Source organism: Brachyistius frenatus, unplaced genomic scaffold, assembly GCF_029030835.1.
Source record: "Brachyistius frenatus isolate BFR_SWC_R1_liver_20210118 unplaced genomic scaffold, ASM2903083v1 Contig_130, whole genome shotgun sequence".
NCBI classification, from domain to species: Eukaryota; Metazoa; Chordata; class Actinopteri; family Embiotocidae; genus Brachyistius; species Brachyistius frenatus.
In genome coordinates, this window is record NW_027210729.1 from 873,271 (window position 1) to 891,338 (window position 18,068).

Below are 18,068 nucleotides of genomic sequence, written 5' to 3' on the forward strand. Positions count from 1 at the left end.
AATGAGTTTGAAAGAAAAAGGATCCAAATCGATGGAGTGAAATCGTCTTTTTTATTCCACAGATCCTTCTTCTATAGAAGGTCTAAACCTGATGCCTAGATTACCCACAATGCACAGTTCGATGTGTTATACAGGGGCAGCCTTGAGCCTCTACTCTCAAGGACAGATTTTTAGAGAACTTTAGATATCTAACTTTCCTTTAACTCCAAACCTCCCGATTTTCATTTAAATTTTCTAATTTGCCATCTTTTGCTGACTCAAACTCAAGTGACACCACTTCAGGCAATTTATGAGAATTTTAGAGCTCTTAAAGGCTTCATATATGTTTTAGTTTTTTTGTACACATCTTTTAGTGCACCCCAACACTTGTAAACAGAGCTGCTGTTTTCGTTTGCTGATAGAATATGTTGCTCCTGTATGTTTTATGGGGTGAAGTTCAACTCAGTTTTAATGAAGAGCTCCATTAGTGTTGACAATCTCCACCATTCACTGGCAAACATTTATTTATAGTACAACTGCATGTAGATATGTGACCACGTTTTATGTTGTTGTAATTGCAGTCGTTAGTTTGGGAACTGGCTCTGATCACGCAGTGTTCTTATTCCAAGAACTCAAAATTCATATTCTGTGACCTTGTAGTTTTGAGAGCGCTATCTCTTGACTTTGGGGGATTCGTCATTTCTTGTGATGTTGGGAACAAGCTGGCTGCCACTCTTTGTTTGTTCTGATCGAGGGTTTTCATGAACCTTCAAATGCCAACTTTAAAGACTCCCAAGTAAAACTGCAGTTTGAGCAGAGACAGAAATATTAGGCAGGAAACAGGAAATTTCATCAGTCTTGAAAGCAAATTTTTGTTTTCCCATGTTTCACCTCCCATACATCACTTTATGGTTGTGATATCCGACCAGCAAACTGGAGTTTCTTTTGCTTACCGTGATTCATAATGGACCGATGACAGTTATATGAAAAAATAAATATTTTGTCCGGCTCGCTTGACCCGAACATATACCTTGATTTATAACATTTACAGTGAAACACATTCGAAAATAAGTGGGAAAAAAAAAACGCAGAAATATACCAATGTCACTTACGGTTAACACAAACTGAAACAAAACAAAAGAGAAAATTGCCAGCTGTTGAGGTTTAAGTTTCAGTGTGGCGGTACTCTTTACATTTCACTGGTGATGTGTGCTAAGGACGAGCCAAAAAGTAAAACGGCTGCAGAGGTCGTAACAGGTCGGGTGATTATTTTCTGAAACTTAGATTCTCATGATTTAGATGTAGATTAGGAAGAGAGAGTGCGGCTGTCCTTCGAGCAACAATATCTGCAACATCGTTCTGGCAAGATATCAAAACCCAAATCAACAAGGTTAGCAGCATTTTTGGCGAGCACTGGACTAATGGTCTCTAATGTAGTGTTCACTCAGAGCAGATGGGGCTGTTGGGAACTCAGCCAGACACTCAAGAGGAGGAGGAGAAGGAGGAGGAGGATGAGGAGGAGGAGGGCAAGCCCTGCCGGGACTGAGGCTCCGGGTGTCATGACAGGAGGGGTCACGGAAAACATAGTGTCAAATCATCGATATCACTGGTAGCGATTGTGAAAGGTGACTCGTGATGTGTGCCACTAATTGTGAGTGGTTCAGTGGTTCAGGGGCACTGACATGTTTCATTGAGGAGGTCGGGGGTTCAGGGCGGTACTTAAAGAGACATCAGCGTGTACCCTCATCACTGCCCGGACTTCTGAGCTCCTCCCATTAAATCCACCAACACACACAGAAAAGCTTAGCAGACTTTGGAGGGGGATCGGATATCAATTTCTACATTTCTCAGTGTCTCTCTGGGCTGGGATTGAGGGTTCAACTCCAACAAATGCACAGAAAACATGTGGGATTTTGAGATTTTGGACACAAAGTTGCTGTCGGAAAGAGAAATTCCTACATTCATGATTAATAATTATTGACCCTTGGAACTTAACAAGCAGACCTGCTGGGTTTATTGGCTCCTCATAGAGAGACTTAAATAGAAATGCAAACTTGAGAACTTGGGTAAATCCAGTGTATAGTTGCTGGTCACTATTCCCTGAGCAGAGGCGGAAAAACAGTTTGCGATTTAAATTTCAACAAGTTTGGATTTCAAAAGTTTGTTGGCTTCAAAATTAGCAGCAGAGGTGATCGAGGAAGCAAATCCATCAACTGCTCAACAGCTGTTTTAATATTTGAATGCAAGACTTAATCTGTTTTGTTCACTGAAGCTGCTTAAAAAAGGTCAAACCAAATGCAATTCTTCTGGAAGTCTGAAAATATTCAGTCATTTTACTCTGATTGTATCTAACATCTTACAACAAACATTTGCAAACACTTTGATTTTTGGAGACGGTCCTCCAAACTGGAACAAAACCAGTTGTCTGTTTTACCAGACATAAATGAAGAGTTACAGAATACATCACTATTTTCTTCAGCGTGTCCGTTTTGTGCCGTCTTTGCAGGAGTACATGGTTTATCGTAAGCACACCTACATGCGCCTCGATGGATCCTCCAAGATTTCGGAGCGCAGAGACATGGTGGCTGACTTCCAGAGCCGGTGGGTGGAGATACAATCTCCTCTGTGTGTGTGTGTGTGTGTGTGTGTGTGTGTGTGTGTGTGTGTGTGTGTGTGTGTGTGTGTGTGTGTGTGTGTGTGTGTGTGTGTGTGTGTGTGTGTGCGCGCGCGCATGACAACAAGATTCTGGTAGAAGAAAATCTGACTTTTTGTACATTGCAGCAATCAGTGAACAGTTTATTCTTATATGTGTATGTTGTAATGTGTGTGTGTGTGTGTGTGTGTGTGTGTGTGTGTGTGTGTGTGTGTGTGTGTGCGTGCGTGCGTGCGTGCGTGCGTGCGTGCGTGCGTGCGTGCGTGCGCATGTAGTTCTCAGTGAGTCACATGCTCTGGTTTGCATTAGTGCATAACTCTCAGGCGCCAGTGTTAAACTAGCTCTTGTTGTAGGGAGAGTTTGAAGTTTATTGAAGCAGCTTTATTGTGCAGGACTCAACCGTTTGGCTCGTATTCCATTTCCTATGCAATTCTTCTCTTAAAGTTTAAATGGGCTGTAGTGGCCCGCTTACGCTTGACAATTTTTGCTCTGATCTTACATTGTAACTTCATTTTATGCAGTGATGTATGGATATTTGTGCCGTAACTGCAGTTGTAAATGATATTTGTTGTATCTCGCTCCCTCTCTGTCCCCCTCCTTCCCTCCACAGAACGGATATCTTTGTGTTTCTGCTGAGTACGAGGGCCGGAGGGCTCGGCATTAACCTGACTGCTGCTGACACTGTGAGTCACAGACACACTCTGGAAAAACACTTTACTGATACCATATCAAAATTTAAACGGCACGAACATTTCCGAAATACATCAAAGGCCAGTGCAGTGTGTATTCTCTGCCTTGTGTTTTAGTCTAGATCATTTTCTGCATGTTTCCGCATAACATGTTGAGATAATGACAATATAGCATGATAGTGTAAAATAGATTGGCGTGAACACGCATATACAACTTGGATTTATCAACATAACTCAGCATAATGTGCTTTGGTATCACTATTGCACTGTTTAAGTTAGATATAGTTTACATGAGATTGAGTTTGAAATGACTGTTAACAAAGGACATCTGTCATGTTAATAGGAGGTTTACCAGGGAAAACACATCTTTGTAATTTGTCTAAGAAATGGCAGAAACGGGGGACTATCATCACATAACGCTTTACAAATACCTCAGGATCAGAAGCGGACCATGCCGTTGTTATAACATGATTGATGTGGTTTCCTCTCTAGGTCATCTTCTATGACAGCGACTGGAACCCCACAGTGGACCAGCAGGCCATGGACAGGGCTCACAGGCTGGGTCAGACCAAGCAGGTCACCGTCTACCGCCTCATCTGCCAGGGCACCATCGAGGAGAGGATACTGCAGCGGGCCAAGGAGAAGAGCGAGGTCCGAAACACAAGCATTTATTCATACAATACAGAAAATATGACCGAGGTTTAAACAGATCAGAAAGACATGAGATTAAATTAACGGATTGGCTGGCCATTTTGTAGAAAGCAGATCCACAAGTTTTGGATTTTTGGATGAATATATGAAATATTCGAACATAACTTCCTCTTTTTTTTAACTGCTTTTATATATACTGCTCAAAAAAAATAAAGGGAACACTTAAACAACACATCCTAGATCTCAATGAATGAAATATTGCAGTTGAAAATCTTTTATTCATTACATAGTGGAATGTGTTGAGAACAAAATAACATAAGCATGATCAATGGAAATCAAAATCATTATCCCATGGAGGTCTGGATTCAGAATCATGCTCAAAATAAAAGTGGAAAAATCAGATCACAGGCTGATCCAACTTCTGTGGAAATTCCTCAAGACAAGTCAAAATGAGGCTCAGTGTTGTGTTTGGCCTCCATGTGCCTGTATGCACTCCCTACAACGCCTGGGCATGCTCCTGATGAGATGACGGATGTTCTCCTGAGGAATCTCCTCCCACACCTGGATCAAAGCATCAGTCAACTCCTGGACAGTCTGTGGTGCGACGTGGCGTCGGTGGATGGAACGAGACATGATGTCCGAGATGTGCTGGATTGGATTCAGGTCTGGGGAACGGGCAAGCCGGTCCACAGCATCAATGCTTTCATCATGCAGGAACTGCTGACACACTCCAGCCACATGAGGCCTGGCATTGTCATGCATCAGAAGGAACCCAGGGCCCACTGCCCCAGCATATGGTCTTACAATGGGTCTGAGGATCTCATCCCGGGACCTCATGGCAGTCAGGGTACCTCTGGCTAACACATGGAGGGCTGTTCAGCCCTCCAAAGAAATGCCTCCCCAGACCATCGCTGACCCACCGCCAAACCGGTCACGCTGGAGGATGTTTCAGGCAGCAGAACGTTCTCCACGGCGTCTCCAGACTCTGTCACATGTGCTCAGTGTGAACCTGCTCTCACCCGTGAAGAGCACAGGGCGCCGACGGAGAAGCTGCCAATCTTGGTGTTCTCTGGCAAATGCCAATCGCCCTACACGGTGTTGGGCTGTAAGCACAGGCCCCACTTGTGGACGTCGGGCCCTCATACCACCCTCATGGAGTCTGTTTCTGACAGTTTGAGCAGAAACATGCACATTAGTGGCCTGCTGGAGGTCATTTTGTAGGGCTCTGGCAGTGCTCCTCCTGTTCCTCCTTGCACAAAGGAGCAGATAACGGTCCTGCTGCTGGGTTGTTGTCCTTCTACGGCCCCCTCCACGTCTCCTGGTGGACCGGCCTGTCTCCTGGTATCTCCTCCGTGCTCTTGACACTGTGCTGACAGACACAGCAAACCTTCTTGCCACAGCGTGCATTGATGTGCCATCCTGGATGAGCTGCACTACCTGAACAACTTCTGTCGGTTGTAGACACCGCCTCATGCTACCTCTAGTGGTGAGGGCACTGGCAAAATGCAAAAGTGACCAAAAATCAGCCAGAAAGGATGAGGACAGAGAAATGGTCTGTGGCCGCCACCTGCAGAACCATTCCTTTATAGGGGTTGTCTTGATAATTGCCTCATTTCCACCTGTTGTCTGTTCCATTTGCACAACAGCAGGTGAAATTGATTCACAATCAGTGTTGCTTCCTAACTGGACAGGTTGATTTCCCAGAAGTGTGATTGACTTGGAGTTACATTGTGTTGTTTAAGTGTTCCCTTTATTTATTTTTTTGAGCAGTGTATATAAACACTGTAAATGCACCTTTATTTTTTACTTATAAATACAACATTGTTATTATCACACAGAAGAAGTGTGGTTTTCATAATGTCTCCTTGAAACTCAATTTGAGAGTTAAAAAAAATCCACTAGTCTTGTAAAACAATTAATAAATAAAACAAGTTGATGACGCTCATAGGAATTAATTACTAGGTTGATTAATGCTGTAATGTTTTCATGTAACCAGATCCAAAGGGTGGTGATCTCTGGAGGCAACTTCAAACCAGACACACTCAAACCTAAAGAGGTGGTCAGCCTGCTTTTGGACGATGATGAGCTGGAGAAGAAGTGTGAGTATTTGAACATGCGCTGACAATTCAGTTTTAGTGGGCACAAAAAGTAATATCTATAGAGAAGGAAAAACATTAAAAACGTAGTGTCTTTTCCTGCAGTGCGTCAAAGGCAGGAGGAGAAGAGGCAGCAGGAGGAGTGCAGCAAGGTGAAGGAGCGCAAGAGGAAGAGGGAGAAGTACGCTGAGAAGGTACAGCAACACGATCAGCTGAAACCACAGCAGCCACATTTATCATTGTATGGTGGAGCAGTGGAGAAGGATGCGTAGAAAAAAACAAGACGGGAGAGAAACAAAATGAAGAATGTAAGACGGGGAGTGACCAGGCGAGGAAGGATGGAATGAAGGAAGAAAAGGAGACATGGAGGAGGACTCGCTATGTAAGAAACTTGTGATGTCTGACATGTAGCATGCAGACGACCTCACCTGGATAGAGCTGATGCCAAAAATGCTTATTTAGTCCCGAGGAGAGTCGAGAAACAAACATCAGGGTGTCACTGAAGTTCAAAAGGTTCATGAAGGTTTCGGGTGTAAATATGATTCATGATGGAACTGACTTGAGCACTGTTTGTCTGGTGTGCAGAGGTGTCAGTTTGACCTGAGTAGAAAGCTAGAAGCAACGTCATAATGGAGAAGATTCATCCTTCGGAGAGATTAAATGTGCCCAGAAATCTGTGATCTGCCTGCTAGATTTTGATGTTATGTTGTATTTATCTTGACCTGATGGTGAAGGAGAGACACCGAAAACATTAAGACTTATTCTCTGGGGATCACACATGTACCCAGAAAATATCACACAAATCAGGATATACCTGGATACGCCTGATCGAGGACTAAAGTAGGTTAGAAGTAAGGTGAGCGGACTTTATCCATACTAGAGTTTTAGTTGTATCTGCTCTGGACTCAAGTGTTGAACGACGGACCGACCAAGTGACAACACGGTGATCCTAAAGTAGGTGAGATTTAGCCACACCGTCCTCCCCTGCAGCACCGCTATATCAAATATGACCTGTCACTTGCTATTTCCCACTCCACACCGTCCCCTCGCCTTCTCATGCTCCCGCTTTCTGTGTCCGACCTGCAGAAGAAGAACGAGGAGTCGGAGAACAAGAGGAAAAAAGAGGTGAACCTGGTCATCTCTCACGCGCCCTCGGCCGACAACTCAAACCTGTCTGCAGACGGAGACGACTCGTTCATCAGCGTCGACATGGACTCAGCCATGCCCAGTCCTTTCAGTGAGGTGAGGCAATCCAGCAGAGAGAGAGAGAGAGAGAGAGAGTGTGTGTGTGTGTGTGTGTGTGTGTGTGTGTGTGTGTGTGTGTGTGTGTGTGTGTGTGTGTGTGTGTGTGTGTGTGTGTGCGTGCGTGTGCGTGTGCATGTGTGTCAAAGTGCAGGTCATGGATGAGGGATGTTGAGGATTTTTATGGAATGTGGCCTCTCCATTAGGTTTCTTTGGCCTACATCCACAAATTCACTCTCTTACTTTGCATCGTGTGCTTTTAAATTCTCCTTACCCCCCTCCTCCCCGCCCACCTCCCCCTCTTTCATCCTCAACCTCTTAATATCTTTTAATTTCCAACCCTCTGTCACTTCTCATTCTCCTCACTTTACTCTTTGTTCCTCGCGCCGTTCCTCTCTCCCGTTGCCCTTTTGCTGTGCCGGCCCGGTTCCCGATCCCCTGTGGTGCTGACCCCCAGCCTGTGTGTGTGTCTGTGTGTGCCCCCGTGGATGGACAGATCTCCCTGAGCAGCGAGCTCCAGCCCGGCTCGTTACCCCCGGATGCCGACGCGGACGAGAGCAGCAGCGACATGCTGGTCATCGTGGACGATCCGGTTTCTTCGGCGCCTCAGTCGCGCGCCACCAACTCTCCGGCCTCCGTGTCCGGATCGGTCTCTGACAACATGAATGGTGAGAGAACGACGGAGTTTGGCCAACATTTATGGACCAGTTGGACCAATACACAGGATACTTGCCAGTATGTTACTTTACAACTTTACTGTAATGCCTGAAATTTAGATACTGTTGTCCGTGGAAATTTGCTGCAGGTGAAGACTTGATTTCGCTCTTTGCAGTCTGTAAAAAGGGAAGCAGTTTCCCTTTAGTATTTCCATTGCACAAAACTTGGTACATTTACACCACTACATCGCATAAACCTTCTTTTACTACAGTAATATCTCATATTTTATGAATAAAATGCCAGTAATGTGACAGCTGTTGGCTGTTATTTTGCATGCAGAACATACACGTGTGATCAGCCTCCAAAATACGATGATTTATATTAGACTGAAATGACACATTCGCTGCACTCCATCTGGCTGCATAAATAAAATGCTGCAGACACATTATGTCTGTCTGTAGTAAAAGCCCCCTAATGAAATACGTAGTATTATAACACTCTGCATGGGGCCAAAGTCAGTACTTACACAGAAAGAAAGAAAGAAATAGGAAATATGCATTGATACTTTAAGAATGTGATCATTCTTCCATTACTGACTTTAAACAAATTTGTCTCCATAAAGAGAGCTAAAATTCAACATAAAGAGCATCAAAAACATCAGTCCAAACCGTTAAACGACTGTCGTACTTATAGCCACGTCAGAGGTCCTCCTGGCACCCTGGTTGTTTGTTCTATTCACTCTCTTACACCACCACCCACCCTGCCACCTATCTCACTCACTATCACAGTGCTTTTATTTAATAGTTTTGTCATAACTGAAGATAATCTTAGCTGCTGTACTGCTGCTCTTTATTTGACAACTTCCAAACTTGCCAAATACAACCAGTGTTATCTGTGAAGGCCGTATTATTGTTGCCAGAAAAGCGGGTCAGTTAGACTTACATGAAGGTCATGACTGCAAACAGATGTCTGGTTTGTTTTGCTCCTGTTGTGTTTTAATAGGCCAGAGTCCACTGAAAGAAGTAGCCTGTTACCTCATAAGTTTCAGACAGCTGATTTTATAGCTTCATGAGGGTTTTATTTTGCCCTAGCTGCAATGTTTCAGTTTGTCCTGTACCCTGGAATCCAGAGAGGTGGTGAATGTATATTTTAGCTTCTATATCCGTACGTTGGATTTGTTACAAGAAGCTAATCCCCCCCCTCCTCCCCTAAATATACATGCTGCTTCGTGGAAACCCATTTTGGGATTTTTGCTGCCATGCTAGGAGGCTCCTGCCAGTGAGATTCTTGATGGCCCCTGATAACCGGGCCCTGAGAGCTGGCAGGACGTTGGTTGCCTCACAGATGCAGATGATGTCACAATGAAAGGTTTGAAGGACGAGATTGGAAGTCTGCGAAGGAAGGAGCAACTGGTGAATTTGGATAACTGAATGAAAAGGGAAGAAGACTTGAGATTATGGCCTGAGTGAGGGTAAGATGGGGGGGATTTTATGGAGGGTTTTCATGTGTGCCGTGGTGTTCATGGTCGGATGGACTCGTGTCCCCCTTCGGAGAAAAGCTTCTACACCACAGCATGCAAAGAAAATGGTACTGGAGGATTAGGCACATTACCACTGAGGCAAACTCTGGCTCTGATTCTGCAAACAGTATGGAAAATGAGAGCAATAGTCCTGTTTTTGCTAAAGCCTGTATTTATGGTGATGATGAGCAGTGACTAATGTATAATAATTCTTTATTGCAGTAGAATTTGGCCAAACCAAACAGAATGTGCCTCGTACGGTGCTGTGTATTCTTGCTTAACTTTATTCTGCCGGGGCTGACTGTCAGGGTGTATTTATTCGACATAGATATCCATCAATGTACTGAAGCAATTATTTAAAAAAAAAAAAAAAAAAAAGGAGAGTAAAGAAAATAAGGCGTTTTTCATATTTTTCCTTTTTTCTTTCTTGCCTGTCATCCTCAGGTCTTTCGGCCTCGGACACAATCAGTCCCTGCAGAGGCAGATCCGGGCGGAGTCGTGGACGGCCTAAGGGATCCGGAGGCGGGACTAAGTCTGGAGGGAAAGGACGTGGCCGTAAGTCGACAGCGGGCAGCGCGGCGGCCATGGCTGGAGCGATGGCCGGCGCTGCTGCTGCTTCAGCAGCAGCTTATGCAGCTTACGGCTACAGCGTGTCGAAAGGTGTGTAAATATTGGAGAGACACGAGTGCACACATGCAGCTCAGAAATAAAAACAAAACAAAAACGTGTGTGTTACATGTGTGTTATTTTAAACGGACCGTCCTTAAAGGCAAACCAGGCCAATCAATGTTGGTGGTTAATGTCAGTTGAGGCAATTCATTTCTTAATAAATTCTCTGTCTTTGGGAAGCAGCTGCAAAGCCTGTCGTTCTTCTGTTCTGCAGTCATGTCGAGCAGATCAGAGGTTTTTTTTCAATCTGATGAGTCAACTTTGTTTTCATGTCAACACTTAAAGTCTCGAACTGAACAGGTTAAGCGAGACTTGTTACAGCTGAAGAGGAAAGTCTTCGTTGGCCGACACTTAGAATCAGTGTTTGTGTCAACAACATAGCTCTGTGTGTGTGTGTGTGTGTGTGTGTGTGTGTGTGTGTGTGTGTGTGTGTGTGTGTGTGTGTGTGTGTGTGTGTGTGTGTGTGTGTGTGTGTGTGTGTGCGTGATCTTTTCTGCTGACATGGCCTGATGTCATTCTCAAAGCTTCTTGGCTAATGCCAATAAAAACATTGCCAGAATTAAAGATTAAGATCTTCCAAAGTGGATTTAAACTTTCATAATGACTTTAACAACTCAATCGACACAGTGAGAGTGATACAAACCCCCATCAGTGTCACAAACAGTTGCACCTCAGCCCAGCCACAAGCTGCGCCCGACTTTCATACTACGTACTCATTTGGGAATGGTTTTCATGAGTATGTTGTGTATTCACTCTGGAAAAGGGCCAAAATTCAGCGTTCGTTCCAAAAAAACGTTTTTCTTTTTACTGTGCTGTCAACTGACACTACCCATGATGCGTTGCACTACAGATTTGGATCACATGGTCACAGCTGGAAATAATATAAATAAAAAAAAACAATAAATACATAAAAGAAAAAGAAAGTATTTGAAAAAACACTTGCTGTGTATTTGTGAAGTTAATTGGATGTGATAGTTTGATCGTCATACAGCCGCGCATGTATTGCATCATTACCTGTCAGGATAAAACGATTAAATATGGTGGGGTGGTCGGGGGGGTGTGTGTGTGTGTGTGTGTGTGTGTGTGTGTGTGTGTGTGTGTGTGTGTGTGTGTGTGTGTGTGTGTATTAACTGTAAAAATTAAAAAAAATACACTAAGACGGTTGCTATGTAGTCTTGAAACTGATGTTTAAACAAGAGAAGTAACTGTCCTTTTTTCCCGTCCCTCCTCTCAGCTGGCCTCTCCGCGTCCAGCCCTCTGCAGCCTTCCCTGGGCCGGTCCGGTACCAGCCCCGCCTTCAACCCCAGCAGAAGTTCCTCTCCCCAGACCAAAGGAGGCACGACCACTCCGAGCCCCCACAAACAACTGGCCCACAGCAACCACAGTGCAGTCAGGAAGGGCAAGGGCCCCGGTGGTCCTGGGGCTCGATGATGCACCCATACGCACAAGAATGTGCCCTCCTTCACACACACAGCTGTCTCAGTATCAAACCTGCACACACAGAAAACTGACCTACTCTTCACTGTGATCCCCACAGACGCCCTATGCCTAAACTAATAAATAGGGAGTACAGTATTTATAGTATCTGAGGCTCAATACCTGGAGGACCACGCTCTGCCTGCTGGCTCAGTAACTTAACCGGAATCTCCTTGAACACACACACAGACTCAAACACAGTAATTTGAAGGTACAGTCTTGACCAGCCTCAGCATTTGATGTTTTATTTTATTGTGTCCAGGACAGTGGACAAAATCTGCCTTGAGTATTTTTATTTGCGTTATGACAGGAGGATTTCCATGTGCAAACTGTACTTTCTTTTCTTTTCTTTTTTTTTAATTAGTGACAGGAATCGCATATGATTTGCTGCCTGGCAGCACCATGACAACAAAGACGTGAGGCAACACATGCAGCGTAAAGGGCTTTTCAAATCCTTGTGTTTGCCGGGGTATTGAGGTGAAGAAGTTTCTGTCAAATGCACTGAGCCACGTCTTCCTTTTTGGTGTTATTGATTCTCATAGTTGTATATTAGGTTATTTAATTGTTCTGTAGATATGCTCAGTGCAGACTGGTGGATAATTCTACATTTCACAGACCTTAATGTGAACCCACACCTTACCCACCCACAATTTACCAAACTACATGTCTACAGCTTTTGTACTAAAGCTCTTATTTTTGTAATAAAAGACGAGAACCCAAACCAACATGGCAGGTGGTAACATTTTGAAAAGATTTTGTCCACAACATGTATTCCAGTACAGAAACAATTATATTTTTTGTCCAATGGGAAAATAATGTAAAAATTATATTCCAAAATGAGGGGTACTGGTTGATACAGCAATGCTGCTAATGATAAATTTATGAATTGACTCAAGATTATTTGGTTGTCTTCTATTTATTTGAGTTTTGTTCAAAATGGGCAATTCATGCGATAATATTCTCCTGTAAAACTGTAAATTGTGAATTCTTAAGCCATTTTTATTTTTCAAAAATTGTTTTCTGTGATAAGAAGTCTGTGGTTCTCTTTGATGTCATTGATGTTTTAGATTTAAAAAAATAAATTAAAAAAAGGGGGTTTGCATCAGTGTCTTGAGTTGAGCACTACATCTGTTATAGGTTTGTTTTTGTGTTTATAGTGTGATTTAAAATACCATGTTCTATATTGATGTACATAATGATGAGAGCAACATTTCCTCTGGCTTTTCCCTCGTTTGCCTGTCTATTTTTATAGGTCATGTGTACATATGATGAAATGCATCTGCCATTTTACTAACAGGAGTAAAACTGAAAATAAAAGTGTTAAATCAGAGAAATCCTGCTCTATTTTTTGTGTTCATTTTCACACGTGAAAAACGTGTTCAGAAAAATTGAGGATAAACGGTGGATCAATGAAATAAAACGGCGTCAAAACCTCCGCGAAATGACACGTTTCACTTGTCATGAATTTAAAATTTATTATCCCCAATCAAGTTAGCATTGAGCTAAACCGGAAGTTAGCCCGGTCGCCCGGCGGAAGTCTCTAAGTGCGCATGCTCCGCCCACACATCGTAGCCGGTTTGAATTCCGCAGTCAACGCGGGAAAGTCACACCAGCGAACAAATGTAACAAACGATGTCAACTATAAAAAAAAAATACAATGGCTTCAGTCAGCAATGTGTGAACTCATTTGGCAAAAGTGGGAATGTAATGGATGTTCATTTAAATGGAAAAATCCAGCACTGTAGAGTTAAAAAAAAAAATATATATATATATATATATATATTTGACTTGTGGAGGAAATGGGGTTGAAAAGTGGCCTACAGCCTGCTGGAGATTTGTGAGGCCAAGAGTTTCACGAAACAACTGTGTTTGCTGTTCTATCGAAGCTTCATATCCCTTGGCTGCTCCATACATCCACACAGAACAGTCGTGGAGTTAAAAGACTCCCAAAAAAATAAAAAAATATGGATATATCACAGGACCTCTGCAGTCAGCTGGAGGCATGACTGCCAGCTGAGGAGCTAACCAGAGGTTTTTTTTTCCCCTGGAAATCATCAACACGCAGCACAAGGGTGAGAAAAGCATGACTTCATTTCATTTCTTTGAGGTTGTGGTGTTTGTCTTGCGGCTATGGGTACAAATGTTATGAACGTAATATCTGTGAGCCTCAAAAGTAACGGGATTCGTTACCGAGCGTCACGCGTGGCATTTTTAAACCATGATTTTGTTTGGCAATCCTCTTGTGATCCTCGTCTGTGAGCTCCGTGTCCGGTTCCTGACGTGTCTGTGGCCACAATATGATTATGCTGCAGCGACTCCTGACACCAATTTACCTGCAAATCTTTAGAATCATTCCCATCAGTCCTAATTTCATTTGTGGTCCTCACAGCTTGCTAAAATTACATAAAAAAAAACAAAAACAAACAAAAAAACTGCAGTGTTTCCAGAAGCGATGTCCCTGTTACACGGAATCATTTACAAACCTCGCTGCGGACTGTTTGTGTTGGAGCTTCTTTCTGCAGCACAAATAGGCCAGCCGAAAAGTGTTGACGGTGTACTTTTCCAAATGTTTTTTTTTTGTGTGTGTGTGTGTTTTAAACAGCATGAACCAAATTTTGTGAAGCTTTTTTTTTTCTTCTTCTTTTCATATGGGCGACAGAAATCTCAAAGACACATTCAAAACTCCTGCAACAGAAACGATCTGTTAGGGTCTTTAGTTACTGAGTTTGAGAAATGGCTGGTTTGCAATTGATGTGATGTTTTAACTTCATGAAACGTGTCGAAACAACCCGATCAAGGCAGTGAAATTGACTTGCTGTGGGTTGCGAAGGCGTGGCGTGCACCTGATCTCGTGTCAGTATATTCTCAGGTGGTTTTGGTCGTCCCGACAAGCGCCCTCAGCAGCGGGTTCTTCCTCTGACACGACCTCGGAGCAGACTTGTAAACACAGGACTTCCAGGTCTGGGCTTGTTCCCGGCCCGCGGTTACATAAGCCCCATGCACCTAGATAGACTCTTAACTTGAACCACGTCCAAGGTACAAGCTGCTCTGGCCAGTGCTCGGGCGTGTCCGATGTATGTTTGTGTATATATGTGTGTACTCGGTGGGGGGGCTGCTTCCAAAAACACAGCTTGACTGAGTTATTAGGATACTGCTGCCGAGTTTAATCTGCAGCCCTACTTTCATACTATGGCTGACGTGCACGGCATGTGTCTGTAGATGTATATGAAGTCAACATACTGATCTCTCTCATCGTAACCTAAGTGTGGAAATGCGGTGTCAGCAGTTTCACTCAATGTCAGATTATTTTTTTTTAATGTTTAAATATTTAAGGAGCCAAACGAGGAGGAAAATATTGAGTGTTCTTTGGGAAAAGGGTACAATAAGTATTGCAAGACTGCTTTTTGTTTGCCCTTTAATCATCTTGCGCCTTTGACCCGTGTGCCAGGATCCCACAGGGGGTCTTGACCACTCTTTTTTCCTGTCCTGTGCTTTCTAGATCACTTTGCATATCAGGGCTGTAGACACATCAGTGTCTGAAAAAACCATCCCTCTGTTAACTGGTCTAAAAAGACAAGTGTACCCGACAGAAACCGTTTGACCTCTTAAGTTTGTGGCTGTCAAATATTGACGTGCATTTCCCCCTCCGAGATAATTGTAATCATTAAGTTGATGAATTCAAAATGTTAAATAACATAATTTGTTTAAGATACTGCAATAAATGAACAGAAGTCTGTTCACCTTGGATTTCCTACATGAATCCAAAAATTGGAAATCTATTTTCTTTAGTCTGCAGTAGCTCAGTCACACTGATGCACTGCACCTTTTCATATTACGTGCAATGCCTTGCTACAGAAAGAGGTGATAAAATTGTACTCGGTTATAATCTCCAGCTATCACTACCACGCAATCTGGGATTTTAGGTGAAGATTTTAATTTGCAGGCAAAGTTGAAAAGTTCCCGTTTAGAAGACATAAAATTAAAGAAGGCACAAAAAAAAAAAAAAAAAAAAAACCATTTTAAATTTTTGTTTTTATTGGCATTTGACTTTAGACAGAAAAGTTGCCACAAGCAGCTTTAAAAACAAACAAGGTCATGTGCCTTTGAAAACACGCGTCACGGCATCCATTACATTTCACAAGCATAAATAATTACCGTACCTTTAAAACCGGACGGAATCTGAACTGTGCAAAATAAAAAACCCTTAAATGTGCCTTTTAAAAGCAAAACCACACGGGTGTTTACGCAATATATCTTGTAGCTGAAGGACAAACGCGTTACAGGGTGATTACAATGTAAACATGAGCTCGTGCGTCAGGAAAAAAAAAACAACACACCAAATGTCATGCTTTCCCTTCATCGCTTTAGTAGCATTTAATACAGTCGAACATTAAAACGCAGGCGGACTGGCGAGATAAAAGCCTCCCGTTGTAGCGTGTTCACCCGAGTGAAACAAACAAAGAAAAAAAAGGGTACGAGCTACTGGGCTGCCGCGAACAGGTACGACACCACGGTCAGCGCGGCGGCCTCGATGGAGAACAGGTGGTGGTCTTCCACGTGCGGGCAGCTGCTCCTCATGAACTCGGCCAGCCGGAGCAGGTACTCCAGGTTGTGGCCCGTCTTCCCCTGGCACACGGCGATCCGGAAGCCGATCGCCTCCGGGCTGGCCGGCCCCAGGTAGAGGGCGTTGTCGGCGGTCGCGATGTACACCAGAGCCTGGACCGGGGACCGGTCCTCCCCCCCACCGGGGTAGAAATCCACCATCTTGGTGACGTAGCCTCCGCAGACGGTCTCGCGTACGTTGAGGTACGTCAGCGACTCCTCCAGCTGCGAGCCCGCCACCTCGAACGCCACGCCCCAGGTGCTCGCCTAGATGGGGAGGAGACGGTCAACAGTTAGGAGGTGTGTGTGTGGGGGGGGTGGAGGAGATTTACACACAGAATTTGCATCATCAATTTCTACGAAAGCATCAGTACACCAATAGGAAGTGCCAAAAAGAAAAAAAAAGGCCATTTACGTCATCGTCTTCAATCAGCGTCACCACTCTTCCGGGCTGCGGAGGAAGAGGAAGAGGGAAAAAGAAATAGGTCACGGAAAGCGCCCGAGTGTGTCAATCAGCGTCACAACAACCTATCCAAATTAAAAAAAAAAAAAAAGAGAGAGACAAAACAACAACAACAAAAAAAATCTTTACCAACTCGTCGTTCCCGCGGTGGAAGTTGTCTCCGTGCCAGAAGCGCCTCTTGTAGCCTTGGATGCGGCCCACCTCGCTCCTCTTGTACTTGAAGTCGGGCTTCCACACCAGTGAGCCGTACCCGAAGATCCACAGGCTGCTCTTCCCGGCGACCACGTCTTGAGGCTTCATTTTTGTTGTTGTTGTTGTTGTTGTTGTTGTAATCGGTGGTGTTTTGACGACGTTCGCGATGAATCGATGGGATCAGGTTTGAGGTTTTACTTTATAGCTTCCGGAGGACTAGCTGGCTAGCGTTAGCTTCCTCCGGTCCAGGAGCAGCGGTACCGGCTGGCTCGCAGGTATACCGCGGACGGTAGTCGAGCCCAACTGCTTAGCAGTCGCGAAGATGGAGTTTCGCGGTTGATTTTGCTTTGCACGATGCATTGCCGTTTGCATTAGAGGTGCCGCATTATGCCTTAAAAATCCATGGCGGCCGCCGTGGTCTTTTAAGTTAACGAGGGTGGGGAGGGAAATCAAAAACCGTTTTGGCCAGCCGGTGACCGAGTCAATGTCAAAATAAAGAAGCGAGACATCGAGATTTTTTTTTTTTTTTTAAAAAAGAGACGTTACCGTACGAGCCGATTTGTCGCGCAACCAGCCCGGCCGCGGTGCTGCGTTTCCTCGATAAATATGGCGAGGAGCCGGTCGTGTATTTATACAGTACCGGGCAGGGAGGCGAGTTCGTGCCTTTGCTTTGAACCAATCATATTTCAGCATGTCCTGCCTTCTGTCACATTTTACCAAATCAAATTTCGGTGCGCCGAATAAGGCGGGGTTTAAGACCAAACACGTCGAGCTATTGGTCTAAATTTGATTGGCGTCGCGCGTTAATCTTTCGACACGATTGGTCTATTAACTGTCACTCCAATTTACTCCGTTTTTGATTGGTCACTCGCGTTGTCACTCTCCTCCTACGTGGTTCGGATTTGATTTGGCTGATGCAACTTTCCACAGCGTTTCAGGGCCATAGCAGCAACAAAGCAACATACCAAGACATTGCATCAGACTTGATATAGGAGAAAATACCATAGCAGTGGTGCATTTGGTGTCACAACATATTATATCTGACAACATATGTCGCAAAGAAAGCAAATAAACATTTTGGAAATAAAAATGAATTATATAAATTCAACAAATATGTCTATCTGTCTGATGGGATAACACGATGTGATCCATGAGTGGTGGAAATCAGCCTTGACATTTG

General features: G+C 44.0%; 2 protein-coding genes across 4 annotated transcripts in view; one reads left to right on the plus strand and one right to left on the minus strand.

Moving 5' to 3' along the window:
• Window positions 1–12,965, plus strand: part of ino80 (INO80 complex ATPase subunit) — a 40,291-nt gene extending 27,326 nt beyond the window's left edge. For all 3 annotated transcript variants that reach the window (XM_069714361.1, XM_069714359.1, XM_069714360.1), the window contains 9 exons: window positions 2,486–2,580; window positions 3,243–3,315; window positions 3,814–3,972; window positions 5,969–6,071; window positions 6,174–6,262; window positions 7,155–7,310; window positions 7,807–7,978; window positions 9,931–10,146; window positions 11,390–12,965. In XM_069714361.1, the coding sequence (XP_069570462.1) occupies window positions 2,486–2,580; window positions 3,243–3,315; window positions 3,814–3,972; window positions 5,969–6,071; window positions 6,174–6,262; window positions 7,155–7,310; window positions 7,807–7,978; window positions 9,931–10,146; window positions 11,390–11,586 (1,260 nt within the window). In that variant the 3' untranslated portion in view covers window positions 11,587–12,965. The remainder of the gene's footprint in view (window positions 1–2,485; window positions 2,581–3,242; window positions 3,316–3,813; window positions 3,973–5,968; window positions 6,072–6,173; window positions 6,263–7,154; window positions 7,311–7,806; window positions 7,979–9,930; window positions 10,147–11,389) is intronic.
• Window positions 12,966–15,646: 2,681 nt separating this feature from the next.
• Window positions 15,647–17,489, minus strand: chac1 (ChaC, cation transport regulator homolog 1 (E. coli)). The gene is made up of 3 exons (XM_069714406.1): window positions 16,826–17,489; window positions 16,649–16,684; window positions 15,647–16,500 (listed from the first exon to the last, which is right to left on the minus strand). The coding sequence occupies exons 1-3, from the start codon at window positions 16,994–16,996 to the stop codon at window positions 16,111–16,113; spliced, it is 597 nt and encodes a 198-aa protein (XP_069570507.1). The 5' UTR covers window positions 16,997–17,489; the 3' UTR covers window positions 15,647–16,110.
• Between the last annotated feature and the right edge of the window lie 579 nt (window positions 17,490–18,068).

Excerpts from the sequence above, each read along its gene's own strand:
- chac1 (XM_069714406.1), bottom strand. The coding sequence starts at position 16,996 with ATGAAGCCTCAAGACGTGGTCGCCGGGAAGAGCAGCCTGTGGATCTTC. Across the intron at positions 16,685-16,825 it reads ACCGCGGGAACGACGAGTTG|CCCGGAAGAGTGGTGACGCT; the intron begins GTAAAGATTTTT and ends CTTCCTCCGCAG. Across the intron at positions 16,501-16,648 it reads CGCTGATTGAAGACGATGAC|GCGAGCACCTGGGGCGTGGC; the intron begins GTAAATGGCCTT and ends CTCCCCATCTAG.